This window comes from Schistocerca americana, chromosome 5 (genome assembly GCF_021461395.2).
Source record: "Schistocerca americana isolate TAMUIC-IGC-003095 chromosome 5, iqSchAmer2.1, whole genome shotgun sequence".
NCBI lineage: Eukaryota > Metazoa > Arthropoda > Insecta > Orthoptera > Acrididae > Schistocerca > Schistocerca americana.
The window spans coordinates 388,956,942-388,972,346 of NC_060123.1; the positions used below are offsets into that span (position 1 = coordinate 388,956,942).

General features: G+C 43.6%; 1 protein-coding gene across 1 annotated transcript in view; it reads right to left on the minus strand.

Annotated features, from left to right (window-relative positions):
• Positions 1-15,405, minus strand: part of LOC124615454 (NADH-quinone oxidoreductase subunit B 2-like) — a 56,133-nt gene that overhangs the window by 17,118 nt on the left and 23,610 nt on the right. The window contains exons 4-5 of the mRNA XM_047143355.1: positions 12,989-13,180; positions 1,209-1,332 (exon numbers count right to left, since the gene is read on the minus strand). Of these exons, the coding sequence (XP_046999311.1) occupies positions 1,209-1,332; positions 12,989-13,180 (316 nt within the window). The remainder of the gene's footprint in view (positions 1-1,208; positions 1,333-12,988; positions 13,181-15,405) is intronic.

Genomic DNA, 15,405 nt, shown 5'->3' on the forward strand with positions numbered 1-15,405 from the left:
TGTCATAAATACTCTGGCCAAAAAAGTTAGTCATCCCCAGAAAGCATCACACACATACTGTGTAACACCACTTCTAGCTTTAATAACACCTCAATTCAGTGAGATAGAGAATCTACAAGTTTTGTCACGTAATCCACTTCCAGTTTAAACCACTTTACGATTAGACGCTCATGAGACACCAAAGAGTGAGGAGTTTGATTGTTGTTTTTCACCTACTGTTCCAAATACTCAATTATTTTCTAGGCAACTAAGAGTGGGTGATTTTGTGAGGCAGTCAAGTTGTGATAAGAGTGCCTGAGTGTTCGTCAAACATTGCTTGTGCAGCCCTGTGAACACACCTGTTATCTTGGAAGATGTGCGAGTCCACAGCCTACTCATCATGAAGATATAGAAGAAAGAGCAACACTTGCTCACCGAGAATGTAGAAATAAAGATTGTGGTTCATATCCTCAGTAATCTGAATGACTGGACCCAATTTATAGTATGGAAAAACACCCCCAAAACATCACAGAACCATCTCTGGCCTGAACTACACCCACCAGACACTGCAGGTTATGCATACCATACAGCTGTTGGTGCAGTCGACAAAGTGCATCATTGGAAAAGAAACAAAATTTTGACTCATCTGACACTACATGATTCCCATCAGTTACTGTGTTGTTTGGAACATAGAAGAGTTGTAGCTCTATGTGCCCTGGAAGCAATGGCTTTTTGTGAGGACAGTTTCCTTTGCAAGGTTTGCTCAGAAACTGATTGAGATGAGCCTACATTCATTGACAGCAGCAATTCCTGTAAAGTTCAAAACCAACTGTGATTGACAAGGCCCAGCACTCACTTCTGGTCCCTGTCAGGATCTTTTTACAACAACTGCATTACATGGTTGCAATTGGTAGACTGTTCCTTCTAGGCCTGTTGGACAGCCCACATGATGCAACAAATCATGCAACTTCATTCACTGTCTCTATGGCATACATAAACACAGCAGTGCCTCTCCACCACGTATCTACATTGACCCATCTTAGGACACTGATCCAGACAACCAGCTGGCAAGTACACATAACAGACAATTACTGCCTACATCTACATTTACATTTACCTTTGTTATGTCAGTTTTCTACAGTGCACACACACACACACACACACACACACACACAGAGAGAGAGAGAGAGAGAAAATAGTATTTATTCTTGCTCATATTGGATGTTTACCTGGCACATAAATGTCCACTGGGATAATTCTGTCACATCCCCTTACAACAGAATATGAATAGTGATAGTAACCTCCACCATTTGCACAGCTTCCCATTGATATGACCCATCTTGGTTCAGGCATCTGTAAAAAATAATGAGTGTTCTGACACAGCAGCAGTGAACTAAATTGTTATTACAAAACGCAGAGCATCTGCATCTCACTGGTTCCAGAGCTGGCCTAATTTTTCCCACCTTTGAGAGGTTTGGTGTATTAATCGAATTTCCTGCCTTTGGAAACCAAGCATAACACTATAAGAAGTATTTATTAACATGGAATCAATAATCTTTCTACACACTGGAGTTGCATGAATGTGTATGTCTATGCTGGTCAATTCAGAAGTTGTTCTTTCGGTTGAAAGCTTACTTGTTTAGAAGTCTTTTGTTGTGCCTGTTTGCAATTCATGTCCACAATATGGTGAGTAGAAATGCACCATTTTCATAATACTGTCAAAACACGCACACGCGTGCACAGGAATGGCAGGGGGAGCTGGCCGAACAAGGCAGCTAGGTCAGCAAGAGGGAACAGGTGATAAGCTCCATTCCTGCCCGGATTCTAACAGCCACAGCCTCAAGAGCCGTGTGAAGTGGCACTGGGGCACTAGGAACAGTGGGAAGAACATAAACACAGACAATGCCAGACACCCTGTTGTATTCTACGTGGTTCTTATAGCGCCGAACAGGAAACCAGGTTTCCTGTAGGGTCAGACAAGTGGCAGGGAAGCGGCACAAAAGCTGTTTCAACTCAGCAAGATGGTGGAAAAAACTACGACAATTCCATTGAAGGATAATGGTATCCGACTGTGAAGACATGAAAGAACCTGGGAGGGGGTTATAGGTTACGCCTTAGAAGCACTTGTCGCCACCGATTGCAAAGTAGCCTGATCAACTTCCATAGGAGCTGGGGGTTGAGCAACATCTAGCTCCTGAGGGGACACTAGATGCTCCACCTCATCTTCAGGTGCAGTGGTGAACTCCTTTTCTGTCTATGTCCTTCTGCTTTTACTTTTTCTTCTTTTTGGTAGGGTCCCGTTTGTCCTTCAGTTTATCACGCTGGGTGGGCTTTTCCGACCCAGTCTCATAGACCGACGAAGACCTGGAAGCCCTACGACCCTCAGGTGGTGGCTTTTTCAGCCACTGGCTGACATCTGGAGGGGCAGTAACCATGGAAGGGAGGGCACCAAGCGATCCCTTCCGCGCGAGGGGAGCCGGAGGAGGCGGGCACTTCTCCGGCGCAGAGGTGGGGACTGAAGTCCCCAAAGAAGGAGGGGTTGTTACTCCCAATGTTGATAATGGGGGAGCAACAGAAGAGGGTGTTCCCCAACTACCTGAAGGGGCAGGAATAGACGGCCAGGCTGGAGGGCCCACAAAAAGCGGCTGAACTTGGGGGCTCGTTGCCAGGGACGGCGACATCGAAGCTGCTGCAGCAAATGTCGATGAAATGCGCACAGTCAGTCGTACTTGCGTTTAGCTTCTGTGTAAGTGAGCCTGTCCGAGGTCTTATACTCCATAATCTTCCATTCTTTTTTGATAAACCACGCAGTCTGATGAGCAAGGTGAATGTTTCTGTCCGCAGTTGACACAAACAGGGGGTGGCGAACACGGGACGTTGGGGTGGGAGGCACTTCCACAATCCTGACAGGTAGGGTTGGCGTCACATCTTGATAACATATGCCCAAACCTCCAGCACTTAAAGCAGCGCATGGGAGGAGGGATGTAATGCTTAACATCACATCGATATATCATCACCTTGACCTTCTTGGGCAGGGTGTCTCCCTCAAAAGCCAAGATGAAGGCGTCAGTGGCAACCCTGCTATCTTTAGGTCCCATGAAGACACGTCATACAAAGTGAACACCGCCACGTTGCAGATTTGCACGAATCTTGTCATCAGACTGCAACAACAGGTCATGATGAAAAACAAGTCCCTAAACCATATTGAGGCTCTTATGAGGCGTAATGGACACTGCAACATCACCGAGCTTCTCACAAGCAAGCAATGCCCAAAACTGTGCTGAGGATGCTGTCTGTATAAGGAGTGCTCCAGACCTCATTTTAGACAGGCCCTCAAATTCTTCGAATTTGTCCATTTTCCACAAAAAACTGAGGCTTTGTGGTCAGAAATGAGTCCCCATCTGTTCGGCTGCAAACTAGAAATCAAGGAGAATACATCTCACTGGGTAATTTAGACCGCCGTTCCTCCCCTGGTGTGGACAGGGAAGGGAACGATTGGGGGTCATACTGTAAAGCATTGAACTTTCCTTTCTTAGAGACTCGTGCTTGCACACTATTCGTATTTCGTTTCACGGTGGTCCCACGAGCAGCTAGGGGAATGTCTATCCAGGCAGAGCCTCGCTTGCATGAGTAAGCCTAATACAACTGGGAGGGGGGGGGGGGGGGGGCAGGTTCCCCAGAGGTCGCCCGCTAGCAACTGTTCTACCTCAACAGCCATGCGTCTCTTCGGCACGCAGCACACCTTGAGATTGAGGTTTCTTTATAGAGGTTTATACCATCCTCGCGACCCAGGCAGTTAAGCCAAGATCCCCAGGCTCTGTACCGTAAAACGTTCCACTGTCGCGCCTTATGGTGGTCGATGAAGCATGCTCAGAGCTTACAGTATTGAGGACTGGTGGCGCTTCACTCCCCAGCTCAGGGACCCCGGGGTCGCCAAGCCCATACCCAGCAACTAAATGCTGAGCCCCCTGAGGAGGATGAACTGTGGTATCATGTTGAAGCTGCATGGGCAGCTGTACCTGTACACGCCATCCAAGCTCTGTTTGATTCAATGCCCAGGCATATCAAGGCCATTATTATGGCCAGAGGTGGTTGTTCTGGGCACTGATTACTCAGTATCTATGCACCCAAATTGTGTGAAAATGTAATCACATGTCAGTTCTAGTATAATATATTTGTCCAATGAATACCCATTTATCATCTGCATTTCTTCTTGGTGTAGCAATTTTAATGGCCAGCAGTGTGACAAAATAAATTCCATCATATAATGTAGATTCGGGCTGCGGTTACCCTTGACACTGCATCACAGACAGGAGCGCCTGCGATGGTGTACTCAATGACGAACCTGGGTGCATGAATGGTAAAACGTCATTTTTGCAGATGAATCCTGGTTCCATTTACTGCATCATGATGGTCGCATCCGTGTTTGGCGACATCGCGGTGAACGCACATTGGAAGCATGTATTCGTCATCACCATACTGGCGTATTACCTGGTGTGATGGTATGGGGTGGTTTCGCAGTGATCAAAAGAATGCAGTAAAGGATTTATAATATCGATCCATAAAAAGCCAAATGAGTGGGAGAGATTTTTAATGTTTAGTTATATCACTCCTGGTGAATATATTGATCTGGGAATAGTATTTCTGAAACAAACTGCCACTCCTATCAGCACCTCCTAGAAGAGACTTTACTTGGTCCATCTAACAAACCTTTAAACACAGTTGTTGTTACAGAACTTATTTGCCCAGATCACATAAAAACACACAACGATAACTCGTTGCAGTGAAATTAAATCACCATCTTCAATTCATTTGTATAGAAAAAAAATTGTATAGTGTGAATGCATTCTGTTGACCGTTCACATTAACTGGACATATCTTATAGACACAATATTCCATAGTACTCTCTCATCATACAATAGGAGAGTATGTGTGAATAGCGCAAAACAGTTACAAATAAAATTGTGACTATTGTGCACTGCTTTTCTCTTATGCGATTTCATTTCTGATAAAATTTACCAAATTTTTGTCTGCAAATTTCAGTAGGAAGGAGAAGGGTGTGAAACTGAATGACATTTGGATCCCAATGTTGAAGAAGATGTGTACCAGTCTTCCACCAGCAGTTGATAGCAACAGTGGACGGAGGCAATTGAAAACTGGCAACTGTGCTTGAGTATTCAAAACACGTGATGTCATGCCACAGCATGGAAGCACCCATAAACAGAATTTTGCTGCAGACGTTAGTGAGCTAGGTTGTGAATCGGACACTCAAAGATGCTACAATCCCCCTTGAAAATGTTCTACATAGCTGGGGATGAAACAATGGGTTTAAATGTAAAATCCATTCCACCATGGCATAATAGCCTGCAACATTTTATTAATTGAGACATTTCTGCCCATGACAGTTTACAGGGAGGAAATGTCAAGAAATGGGCAGTACATGGAAGGTCTCCAGAAGAGGAGAGTATAGCTTTGTTTTGCCTCACAATTCTGTCTCTTTGCACATCAGTCAGTGTTATTCGGAAGCTTATGAGAATTAAAGGACTATGCAGCTCACCAAAGGTGCAGCATATTTTCAAACGAAGAGGCAAACGGAAGAGGCTTTATGAAAAGAGCAGATTCAACAGACCTGCTGGGACCTGTCAAGCACAGACTGTTAGTTAATGTCTCTCCATTTTACTATCAGCAATAAATTATGTAGTGGTGACGGATATAATTAATAGACTATTGCATGATACTGTTAGGAAGCGTATATTGACAGTGTCAGTCAGACAGAAGAAGGAATCTGATAATTTGCAACCTAATCAGACAATTCGCCATTTGGACACCTGCTGCACAATTAACAATTTATCAGGACAGCCATTATCTGTTGATCTGCACTTACCACTGGTGCAAATGTTGACACTAGTCTGCGAGCTGTGCTCACAGAAGAAATAATAGCCAGTTTAGAAGCAGGCATTAGTAGTGTGGGCATGGTTACAGCTGATCAAATCTTTATAGAAGCCGTAAGAGTACAGGCTTGTGCAATGCCTCCAAAAAGTAATTTAACTAGAGGTGAGAGGAATGCTGTAGAAAGCCTGAATGAGGATGACAATATTATCATTCTCCCACTGACGAGAGAAATGCAATGGTTGTTTTGAATGTGAATGACTATCATTTTAAGATTAATGACTTACTGGATCTGCAGACATATAGGAAACTGAGTGATGACCCCAGTGACAAAGTTCGTACGACTGTTACGTGGATGATAAAAAAAGTCCTTTTAAATAGAGTGTTGAGAAAAGTCCTGTTCAATTCATTTGCACTGCCAACAAAACTTTATGGGTTGAAAAGGTGCACAAAGAACATGTGAGCGTTACTGGTTCACCCATCTATTCAATTGCTAAATTCTGTACAACAACATTACAATCATTTGTGGGCCATCTGGATTCATATATCATGAATTTGGCACATTTTATTAGTAATTTAAATAGCATAGTCAGCTGAATTGGATTTTTCCTTCTGATGCAGCAGAACTGTTTAAATTTTGCCCCACAACTATATATTTCAAATGGAATAATGAGTTCTATGAACAAATGGTCGACATGGCTATGGGGGGAGGGGGGGGGGGCTTAAGAGAGTTATAGCGAATTTCTCTATGGGAAAATTTGAGGAGTTGGCATTGCAAACGGACAACAAGGGATATTTGGTTCCAGTGCGCAGATGATATATTTGTTTTGGGAGACATGACAGAGAGGAACTAGCTCATTTTCACAAGCATCTCGATAGAATTAATCCGAAGATCCAGTTTACCATGGAGCAGGAGGTAGGTAACAATATTAAATTCTCTTGATGTGCTAGTTGTCAAGGAGATGGTAGCTTAGGTCAAGCCACTCAGTTTACTGAAAACCCACACACAGACCATTAACCTATACCGAGATTCGAACCACCACCCACAAAAAAAGTGAGGCAGCACCGCAACGTTGGTTGAAGAGCAAGGAACATCTGCAACTCACAGCTGCTTGTCACAGAATTAAACATCTAATTAGTGCATTACTCAAGAATGGTTATTCACCTGCTGAGGTAAACTTAGCATTAAGACCACCAGACAGAAATCATAGCAATACACAAGTGCCTCTCATTAAGGACGTTACTGACTGAAGAGGAAAAATCTTGAAAAAACGGAACATCGCAATAATCTATAAACCTGCTTAAAACAGACAAAATAACATAAAATTGGTCAAGGATGCTTGCAAAAGCTGGAAAAAGCAGGAATTTATGGGATTCGATCTAGTTGCAGGGAGGTGTATGTGGGTACTACCAAAAGAATGGTCAAAAAAAGACTAGAAGAGAATTAGGGCAATTGCAGAAGAGGGGCAGACTGACACATCAGCTGTTGTGGAACATGCTTTGCAGACAGGAGACCACCACATTCATTTTGATAGAGCTCTAGCACTGAAAGACACAAACAAATACTATGAAAGGCTACACAGAGAGGAAATAGAGATTGTAAATACCCCAGGAATTTCAGCAGGAAGGAGGAGGACGTGAAATTGAATGACATTTAGATCCCGGCACTGAAGATGACGTATAACAGTCTTCCACCATGGGGTGATAGTAATAGCAGACAATGGCAATGGACAAGGGCTTGGGTAGTCAAAACATGAGACGTCACACCATTGTGCAGAAGCAGGTGTAAATGCAATTGTGCTGCAGTCGGTGGCAAACAGGGTATGAATCAGAAACTCAAGGAAGCTACAATCCCCCTTGAAAATGGGGTGAAGTCTGGCATATTGTTCCAGTTTGAAGTTGGCTTGGCAGATGATACCATCCAAGGAAACATGAGGGCCAGATAGCTGCAATATTTTGTAGGAGGAGAGAACTCTGGTGGAGTGGAAATTGGCTGAGGACGCATACTGGCTACAGATTAGCTGGTTAAGAGCAAGAGATTGCAGTCTTTGAATAGAGCCTGGTGTAGAGTAGATTTACATCCAACCCAATCCTAAAACCATTCCAACAGCAAACCTGACATTGAACCCTGTCTTTAACTGTTCAGACCACGATTCCAACTTGATCCATGACCACAACCTCAAAATACACTACTGGCCATTAAAATTGCTACACCACGTAGATGACGTGCTACAGACGCAAAATTTAACAGACAGGAAGAAGATGCTGTGATATGCCAATGATTAGCTTTTCAGAGCATTCACACAAGGGTGGTGCCGGTGACGACACCTACAACGTGCTGACATGAGGAAAGATTCCAACTGATTTCTCACACACAAACAGCACTTGACCGGTGTTGTCCGGTGAAACATTGTTGTGATGCCTCGTGTAAGGAGGAGAAATGCATACCATCACGTTTCCGACTTTGATAAAGGTCGGATTGTAGCCTATCACGATTGCGGTTTATCGTATCGCCACACTGCTGCTCGCGTTGGTTGAGATCCAATGACTGTTAGCAGAATATGAAATCGGTGGGTTCAGGAGGGTAATACGGAATGCTGTGCTGGATCCCAACGGCCTCGTATCACTAGCAGTCGAGATGACAGGCATTTTATTTGCATGGCTGTAATGGATCATGCGGCTAAATCTCGATCCCTGAGTCAACAGATGGAGACGTTTGCAAGACAACAACCATCTGCACAAACAGTTTGACAACGTTTGCAGCAGCATGGACTATCAGCTTGGAGACCATGGCTGCGGTTGCCCTTGACGCTGCATCACAGACAGGAGCACCTGCGATGGTGTACTCAATGATGAACCTGGGTGCATGAATGGCAAAACGTCATTTTTGCAAATGAATCCCGGTTCTGTTTAAGGCATCATGATGGTCGCATCCATGTTTGGCGACATCGCGCTGAACGCACATTGGAAGCGTGTATTCGTCATCGCCATACTGGCGTATCACCCGGTGTGATGGTATGGGGTGCCATTTGTTATACGTCTGTCACCTCTTGTTCGCATTGGCGGCACTTTGAACAGTGGGCGTTACATTTCAGATGTGTTACGACCCGTGGTTCTACCCTTCATTCGATCCCTGCGAAACCCTACATTTCAGCAGAATAATGCACGACCGCATGTTGCAGATCCTGTATGAGTCTTTCTGAATACAGAAAATGTTCGACTGCTGCCCTGGCCAGCACATTCTCCAGATCTCTAACCAATTGAAAACGTCTGGTCAATGGTGGCCGAGCAACTGGCTCGTTACAATACGCCAATCACTACTCTTGATGAACTGTGGTATCGTGTTGAAGCTGCATGGGCAGCTGTACCTGTACACGCCATCCAAGCTCTGTTTGACTCCATGCCCAGGTGTATCAAGGCTGTTATTATGGCCAGAGATGGTTGTTCTGAGCACTGATTTCTCAGTATCTATGCACCCAAATTGTGTGAAAATGTAATCACATGTCAGTTCTAGTATAATATATTTGTCTAATGAATACCTGTTTACCATCTGCATTTCTTCTTGGTGTAGCAATTTTATTGGCCAGTAGTGGAATCCCTTATAAGCCTTCCAAGTATTCATCACATCCAGCATTGCTTCACAACCCTTCCCCAGGTCCCTACAACATGACCCTAACCTGCACTCTACAGAACTCCAGGCTCTATGTTCCCTAAAAGCTGTTGACTATCATTAGTCTCCCAGCAGACAATGGATCTACCTGTGTAGTACTTGACTGAAAGGAGTAGACTATGTTACCAAAGTCTACGCCAGCTGTCTGGCACCTCTACATACAATGTCTGCCATCAGATCCCATCCCTGTGATTCAAACTGACTTGCAGTCTTTCCTTAAAACCTCAAGCCCCTCGTAAGGACTAACACTTCAATTCAAAGAATTTCTCACCCCACCCAAACCATGCACCCCCACCTTTTACCTTCTTCCAAAGATCCACAAACCCAATCATCCTGGCCGTACTATAGTTGCTGGCTCCAAAGCACCCACTGAACGTATACCTGCCTTAGTTGATCAACACCTGCAACCCATAGCACAAATACTACCCTCCTACATCAAAGATATCAACCATTTCCTAGATTGTCTGAAATCCGTGCCCTCCCTATTCCCACCACACGCCTTGCTTGTCGCCATTGATGCCACTTCCTTCTATCTACCAACATCCCTCACATACATGGTCTGTCTGCTGCTGGACATTTCCTCAGTCAGCGCCCACCTGATTCCAAACCTATGACATCCTTCCTACTCACTTTAATGATCTTTATACTTACCAACAACTACTTCACCTTTGAGTTGCAGACACACAAACAGACCAGGGGTATGGCCATAGGAACCAGAATGACTCCTTCCTATAACAATCTTTTCAAGGGTCACTTGGGGAGTGCTTTCTTGCGATCTATAAATCTTCAGCCCCTGGTATGGTTTAGATACATTGGTGACATCTTTACCATATGGACCCATAGTGAGGCTGACCTGCTAAAATTCCTGGAATCTCTGAATACCTTCCCCCTATTAAATTTCACATGGTCCTATTCTGAATCCCTTGCTACTTTTCCTTAATGTTGAGCTCATCCTCACCAAAGGCCAGCTACTCACTTCTGTCCACATTAAACGTACCAACAAACAACAGCACTTACATTTTGACAGTTGCCATCCTTTCCATGTCAAATGTTCCCTCCCATACAGCCTTGGCATCTGCAGCTAATGTATCTCCACAATACCCTCGTCAGACCCTATGCTCCTTCTGCACCCATCTCCCTATCCTTTGCCTCCTACCCCTGTGACTATCCCCACTGTACGATCTGCCCTATGCACCCTCGTACTACCATCTATAGCAACCATGTAACTGGCAAAACATACTATCAAAGGGAGAGCCACCTGTGAAATGACACACATCATGTACCAACTGTTATGTAAACAATGTTCGGCCTTCTACAATGGCATGACTATCAGCCAGGATGAATGGGCATAAGCAGAGAGAGTATACAGGCACCACACATTATCCTGTTGCAGATCATGCTGTACAGCATGACAATAGTGGCCTTGGTGCCTGTTTCATCACAAGTGCCATCTGGATTCTTCCTCCAGACACCAGTTTCTCAGAACTCCAGAGGTGCGAACTAGCACTGTAACATGCCCTTGGTTATCGCCACCCACCTGGCCTTAATTTATGTTAATTTCTTCTGTCTCAGTCTTTCTTCACAGTAACTACTCTTTGCGTCACTCTGTTTTAGTTGTCTACCTCTTTCACTGCCTTACCTGTATTTTTCACAACCCACCTCCCACCTCTGTTACGTATAATGCTCTTAGCTTATCACTCTTATTAAATCATGCATCATGTCTAAGCAGTAATCACTGTCTGCATATTACCCTGTCTTCCACTTTTAAGTTCTCAGGTTTTCAAATCTCATTCAATGGAGTCCTCAACAATAAGTATTTCCTTTTAATTCTGTGTGCAAAGTCTCCCCTGACCCGTGGTTCTGGGTGACTTTCCCGAAATCTTCCCCTTTTCCTAGGCCTCTCCAGTCCTTTTCCTTCAACCCTCTTCCTTCCCCTTCAATTTTTCTACCTGAAGACGGAGCCACTGTCTCTGAAATCTTGCCACTTACAACTGCCTTTTATGTGTGTGTTCTGCCACCACTCGGGGAGTAGATTTTTTATCTATTCATTTAAAGTAGAAGTTGAGGCTGAAAGTATTATAAATTTTCTAGATCTGAGCACTGCCTGACACTTTTTGAAACCTATATTTTTATGTTATAACTACTATCACTTTTTGTAAAAATCATCATGATGAAATAGTAACTTCATCACATTTGTGAGGACTACATCCAGTCAGTTGTGTAAATTGATTTCTTGTAGATTTTGAACATTAATCACAGTACACTTAAATGTGTAGGAAACTTTGAAATGGATCCTTGATATCTGAAACAATTTGTAAATAAATTGTAATGTGCAGTTGAGACTTGATCGCACATACATAAGATGAAATGTCCACAGGCAGCATAGAAAAAAAACTGCTGCTCATATTTGAACTCCAACAGTTTGGCTAAAGAAGTTAACAGTCCCATTGTTTGTTGGCTATACCAATTCTGACACTTATGTCATTCTCAATAGCCCATATTAGTCCTTAGTTTTCCTCTCGGCTGTAAGGCGAATGCCAGGACTGTCCCCCAAATCCTCCAAAGGCATCTCTCTCCCTTCCATCCATGAATAAACAGTGCCATAACAGAACTACATTAGCCTTGCTGAAAAGCGGTTTCCCACAATAACAGACTCAATTTCTCCATCCCAGAAATGTGGGGAAAAATGTTTGCATCAATATGTACTAGAAGAAAACATATCCTCAGGTCCTCTACCACAGAACTAAGTAGTAATATGGGCTACTGAGAATGATGTAAGTGTCAAAATCACTCCAGCTAACAAACATTAAAGGTCAGCATTGATTTTAATCTCTGTCGTCAAATGTAGTATGCTCACTGATGCTCTATGCCAACAATATTGCAGATGTAATCACAAGGGAGTGTCCAGCTCTAATTTAATTCACCATCAGATATTTGCCAACATCACAATATGAAGTAATCTCAAAGTCACTTTCCATGCACAGTGGAAATCTGCACATCAGGATATTTTCTTTTCAGATTCTTTTTTTGTGAACTTTTCTTTCACAACATCCAATGACAACCAAATCACTAAACTGTGCCCCAATTGTAGTACCTTAACAGAATTAATGTATTCAACAATCTGGCCAACATCTACATGCATCAGAGAATTTGGTAAGCATAGTGGTTAGATAGTATTCCAGCTGTTTTAAGAGCATGTGGAAAGTGTATGCCATAATACAACCTTGGCGCAGTAAACTGCTGAAAGAATGTTCATATCCTTGTAATGCCATCACATCTGGAGCTCATCAGAAAAAAGGAACAAGTTAACACATTGGACTACTCATGGAACTCTGGCCAGAGCAGTGAAAGGTGAACAGATATTTTTAACACACTAAACTCTGTTCCACATTTGTATCATAAATCACAAACTGCGACATCACTATTTTCTATTACAAACTTTATTTGTACCTGGTCATAAACTTTTCGAAGAGCTGGTGCCATTTTATTGGTGAGAGTTCCTGCGACTATAATAACATCTGCCTGTCTTGGTGAAGCACGGAAAACAACTCCAAATCGGTCCATATCATAGCGAGGAGCTGCAATATGCATCATTTCCACAGCACAGCAAGCCAAGCCAAATGTCAGTGGCCACAGAGAACCCTGTAAAAGGAATGTATCTTCAGCAAAGTACATTAGTTGTAAAAGCACTATGATACTATATCAATAAACCAGAAATCAAATCTGCATATTTTGATACTATATTGATAAACCAGAAATCAAATCTGCATGATGATGAGGTCCCATACTCCGAGGAGCATAGGGGAAGATGCGGGAGACCCGCACCGCCAACTAGGCAAGGTCCTAGTGGAGGTGGTTTGCCATTGCCTTCCTCCGACTGTAATGGGGATGAATGATGATGATGATGATGATGATGATGATGATGATGATTATGACGACAACACAACACCCAGTCACCTCGAGGCAGGAAAAATCCCTGACCCTGCCAGGAATCGAACCTGGGACCACGTGTGTGTGAAGTGAGAACGCTACCGTAAGACCATCAGCTGCGGACCAAATCTGCATATTTTGATATTATATTAAATTATAGTTTTGACTGACTGACTGCCATAACCAACGACTGTTGCAAAATGAATTCCTAAGTCAACCTTTTTGACATTAAACTGAAATTTTCTCTTTGAGACCCATTCCACACAGAAGTTTCAATCAAGGCTACACCTATGCTTTGTCTTTATTAGAATTACAAAACTTGAAAGATGATAGCAACTAAGTGACAGAAAGCTTTTGTTGGGAGACAGGAGCTCACTCTTCATGTGATGACAACAGGTGCCACCGCGAATCCTTCTCATTAGTCCAGGACTTCCAGCCCTTCCCCTCATCAGTTGTTGCTTTGCAAACAAAGCACTACAAGTATATATTATTTTCTGCTAACAATACGGAGTTCTTTGATGAGGCCTGCATTGGAGTACTGCGATGGTGGATTTGAACCACTATAATTCGAATAGTCTTCATTTTCAAGGATACGACACTATTAGCAACTAAACATCTGCCCATATTAGCAGCCCACAAGTACCACAGAATGGTCAATATGCCTTGAGAAATGTTTAGATTATTCTCCGGAAAATTTCCACTGTGTTGATTGTTGTGAATAGTTAACTGACATCCTTGCCTTTTGCAAACACGGTACACCCATATCCGATTCTCGTACTGTTCCGACAGTGGATGATTATGATGAATATGGTTTTACGGTGCTCAGTATCTGATTAAATATCAGTGGCTCTGGTTGAATAAGAATGTTTGCATTTAGGCATAAGGCAATCTTTTTGAGACAATAGACCATGGACACATATTGCAGACTGACTGATAATGACGACATGTACAACAGTTGAAACTTCCTGGCAGATTAAAACTGTGTGCCCGACCGAGACTCGAACTCGGGACCTTTGCCTTTCGCGGGCAAGTGCTCTACCAACTGAGCTACCGAAGCACGACTCACGCCCGGTACTCACAGCTTTACTTCTGCCAGTACCTCGTCTCCTACCTTCCAAACTTTACAAAAGCTCTTCTGCGAACCTTGCAGAACTAGCACTCCTGAAAGAAAGGATATTGCGGAGACATGGCTTAGCCACAGCCTGGGGGATGTTTCCAGCCCCCAGGCTGTGGCTAAGCCATGTCTCCGCAATATCCTTTCTTTCAGGAGTGCTAGTTCTGCAAGGTTCGCAGAAGAGCTTCTGTAAAGTTTGGAAGGTAGGAGACGAGGTACTGGGAGAAGTAAAGCTGTGAGTACTGGGCGTGAGTCGTGCTTCGGTAGCTCAGTTGGTAGAGCACTTGCCCGCGAAAGGCAAAGGTCCCAAGTTCGAGTCTCGGTCGGGCACACAGTTTTAATCTGTCAGGAAGTTTCATATCAGCGCACACTCCGCTGCAGAGTGAAAATCTCATTCATGTACAACAGTTGGTTATCAATACATTAAAATAGATAATAACTAGCAACCCAGCTCGGCTTCACGTGAGTAACATTAAATATCTACAGCTAGACAACTTGTGCAGCATAGCTTATTTTGTTTACGGGCCACTGCGTTGAGATGCGAAAAAAATTCTGAGAACAACATTCTGTGTGTGTGTGTGTGTGTGTGTGTGTGTGTGTGTAGGGGGGGGGGGGGGGGGGAGAGAGATTTTTCACTACGTATTGAAGGCTGGCTGGGGTAGCACAAATAAAAGAAAAAACAGGCATGATCTACATGTTTGGCTGATGTTACAGCACTCTTCTTGTCAAGCTTAATGCACACTGTGATGCACTGTTGAGGCTCCCTGCCACAATTCAAAATGTGTCCACCAACCACTGAAATCTTGTTTATTCATCCACAATA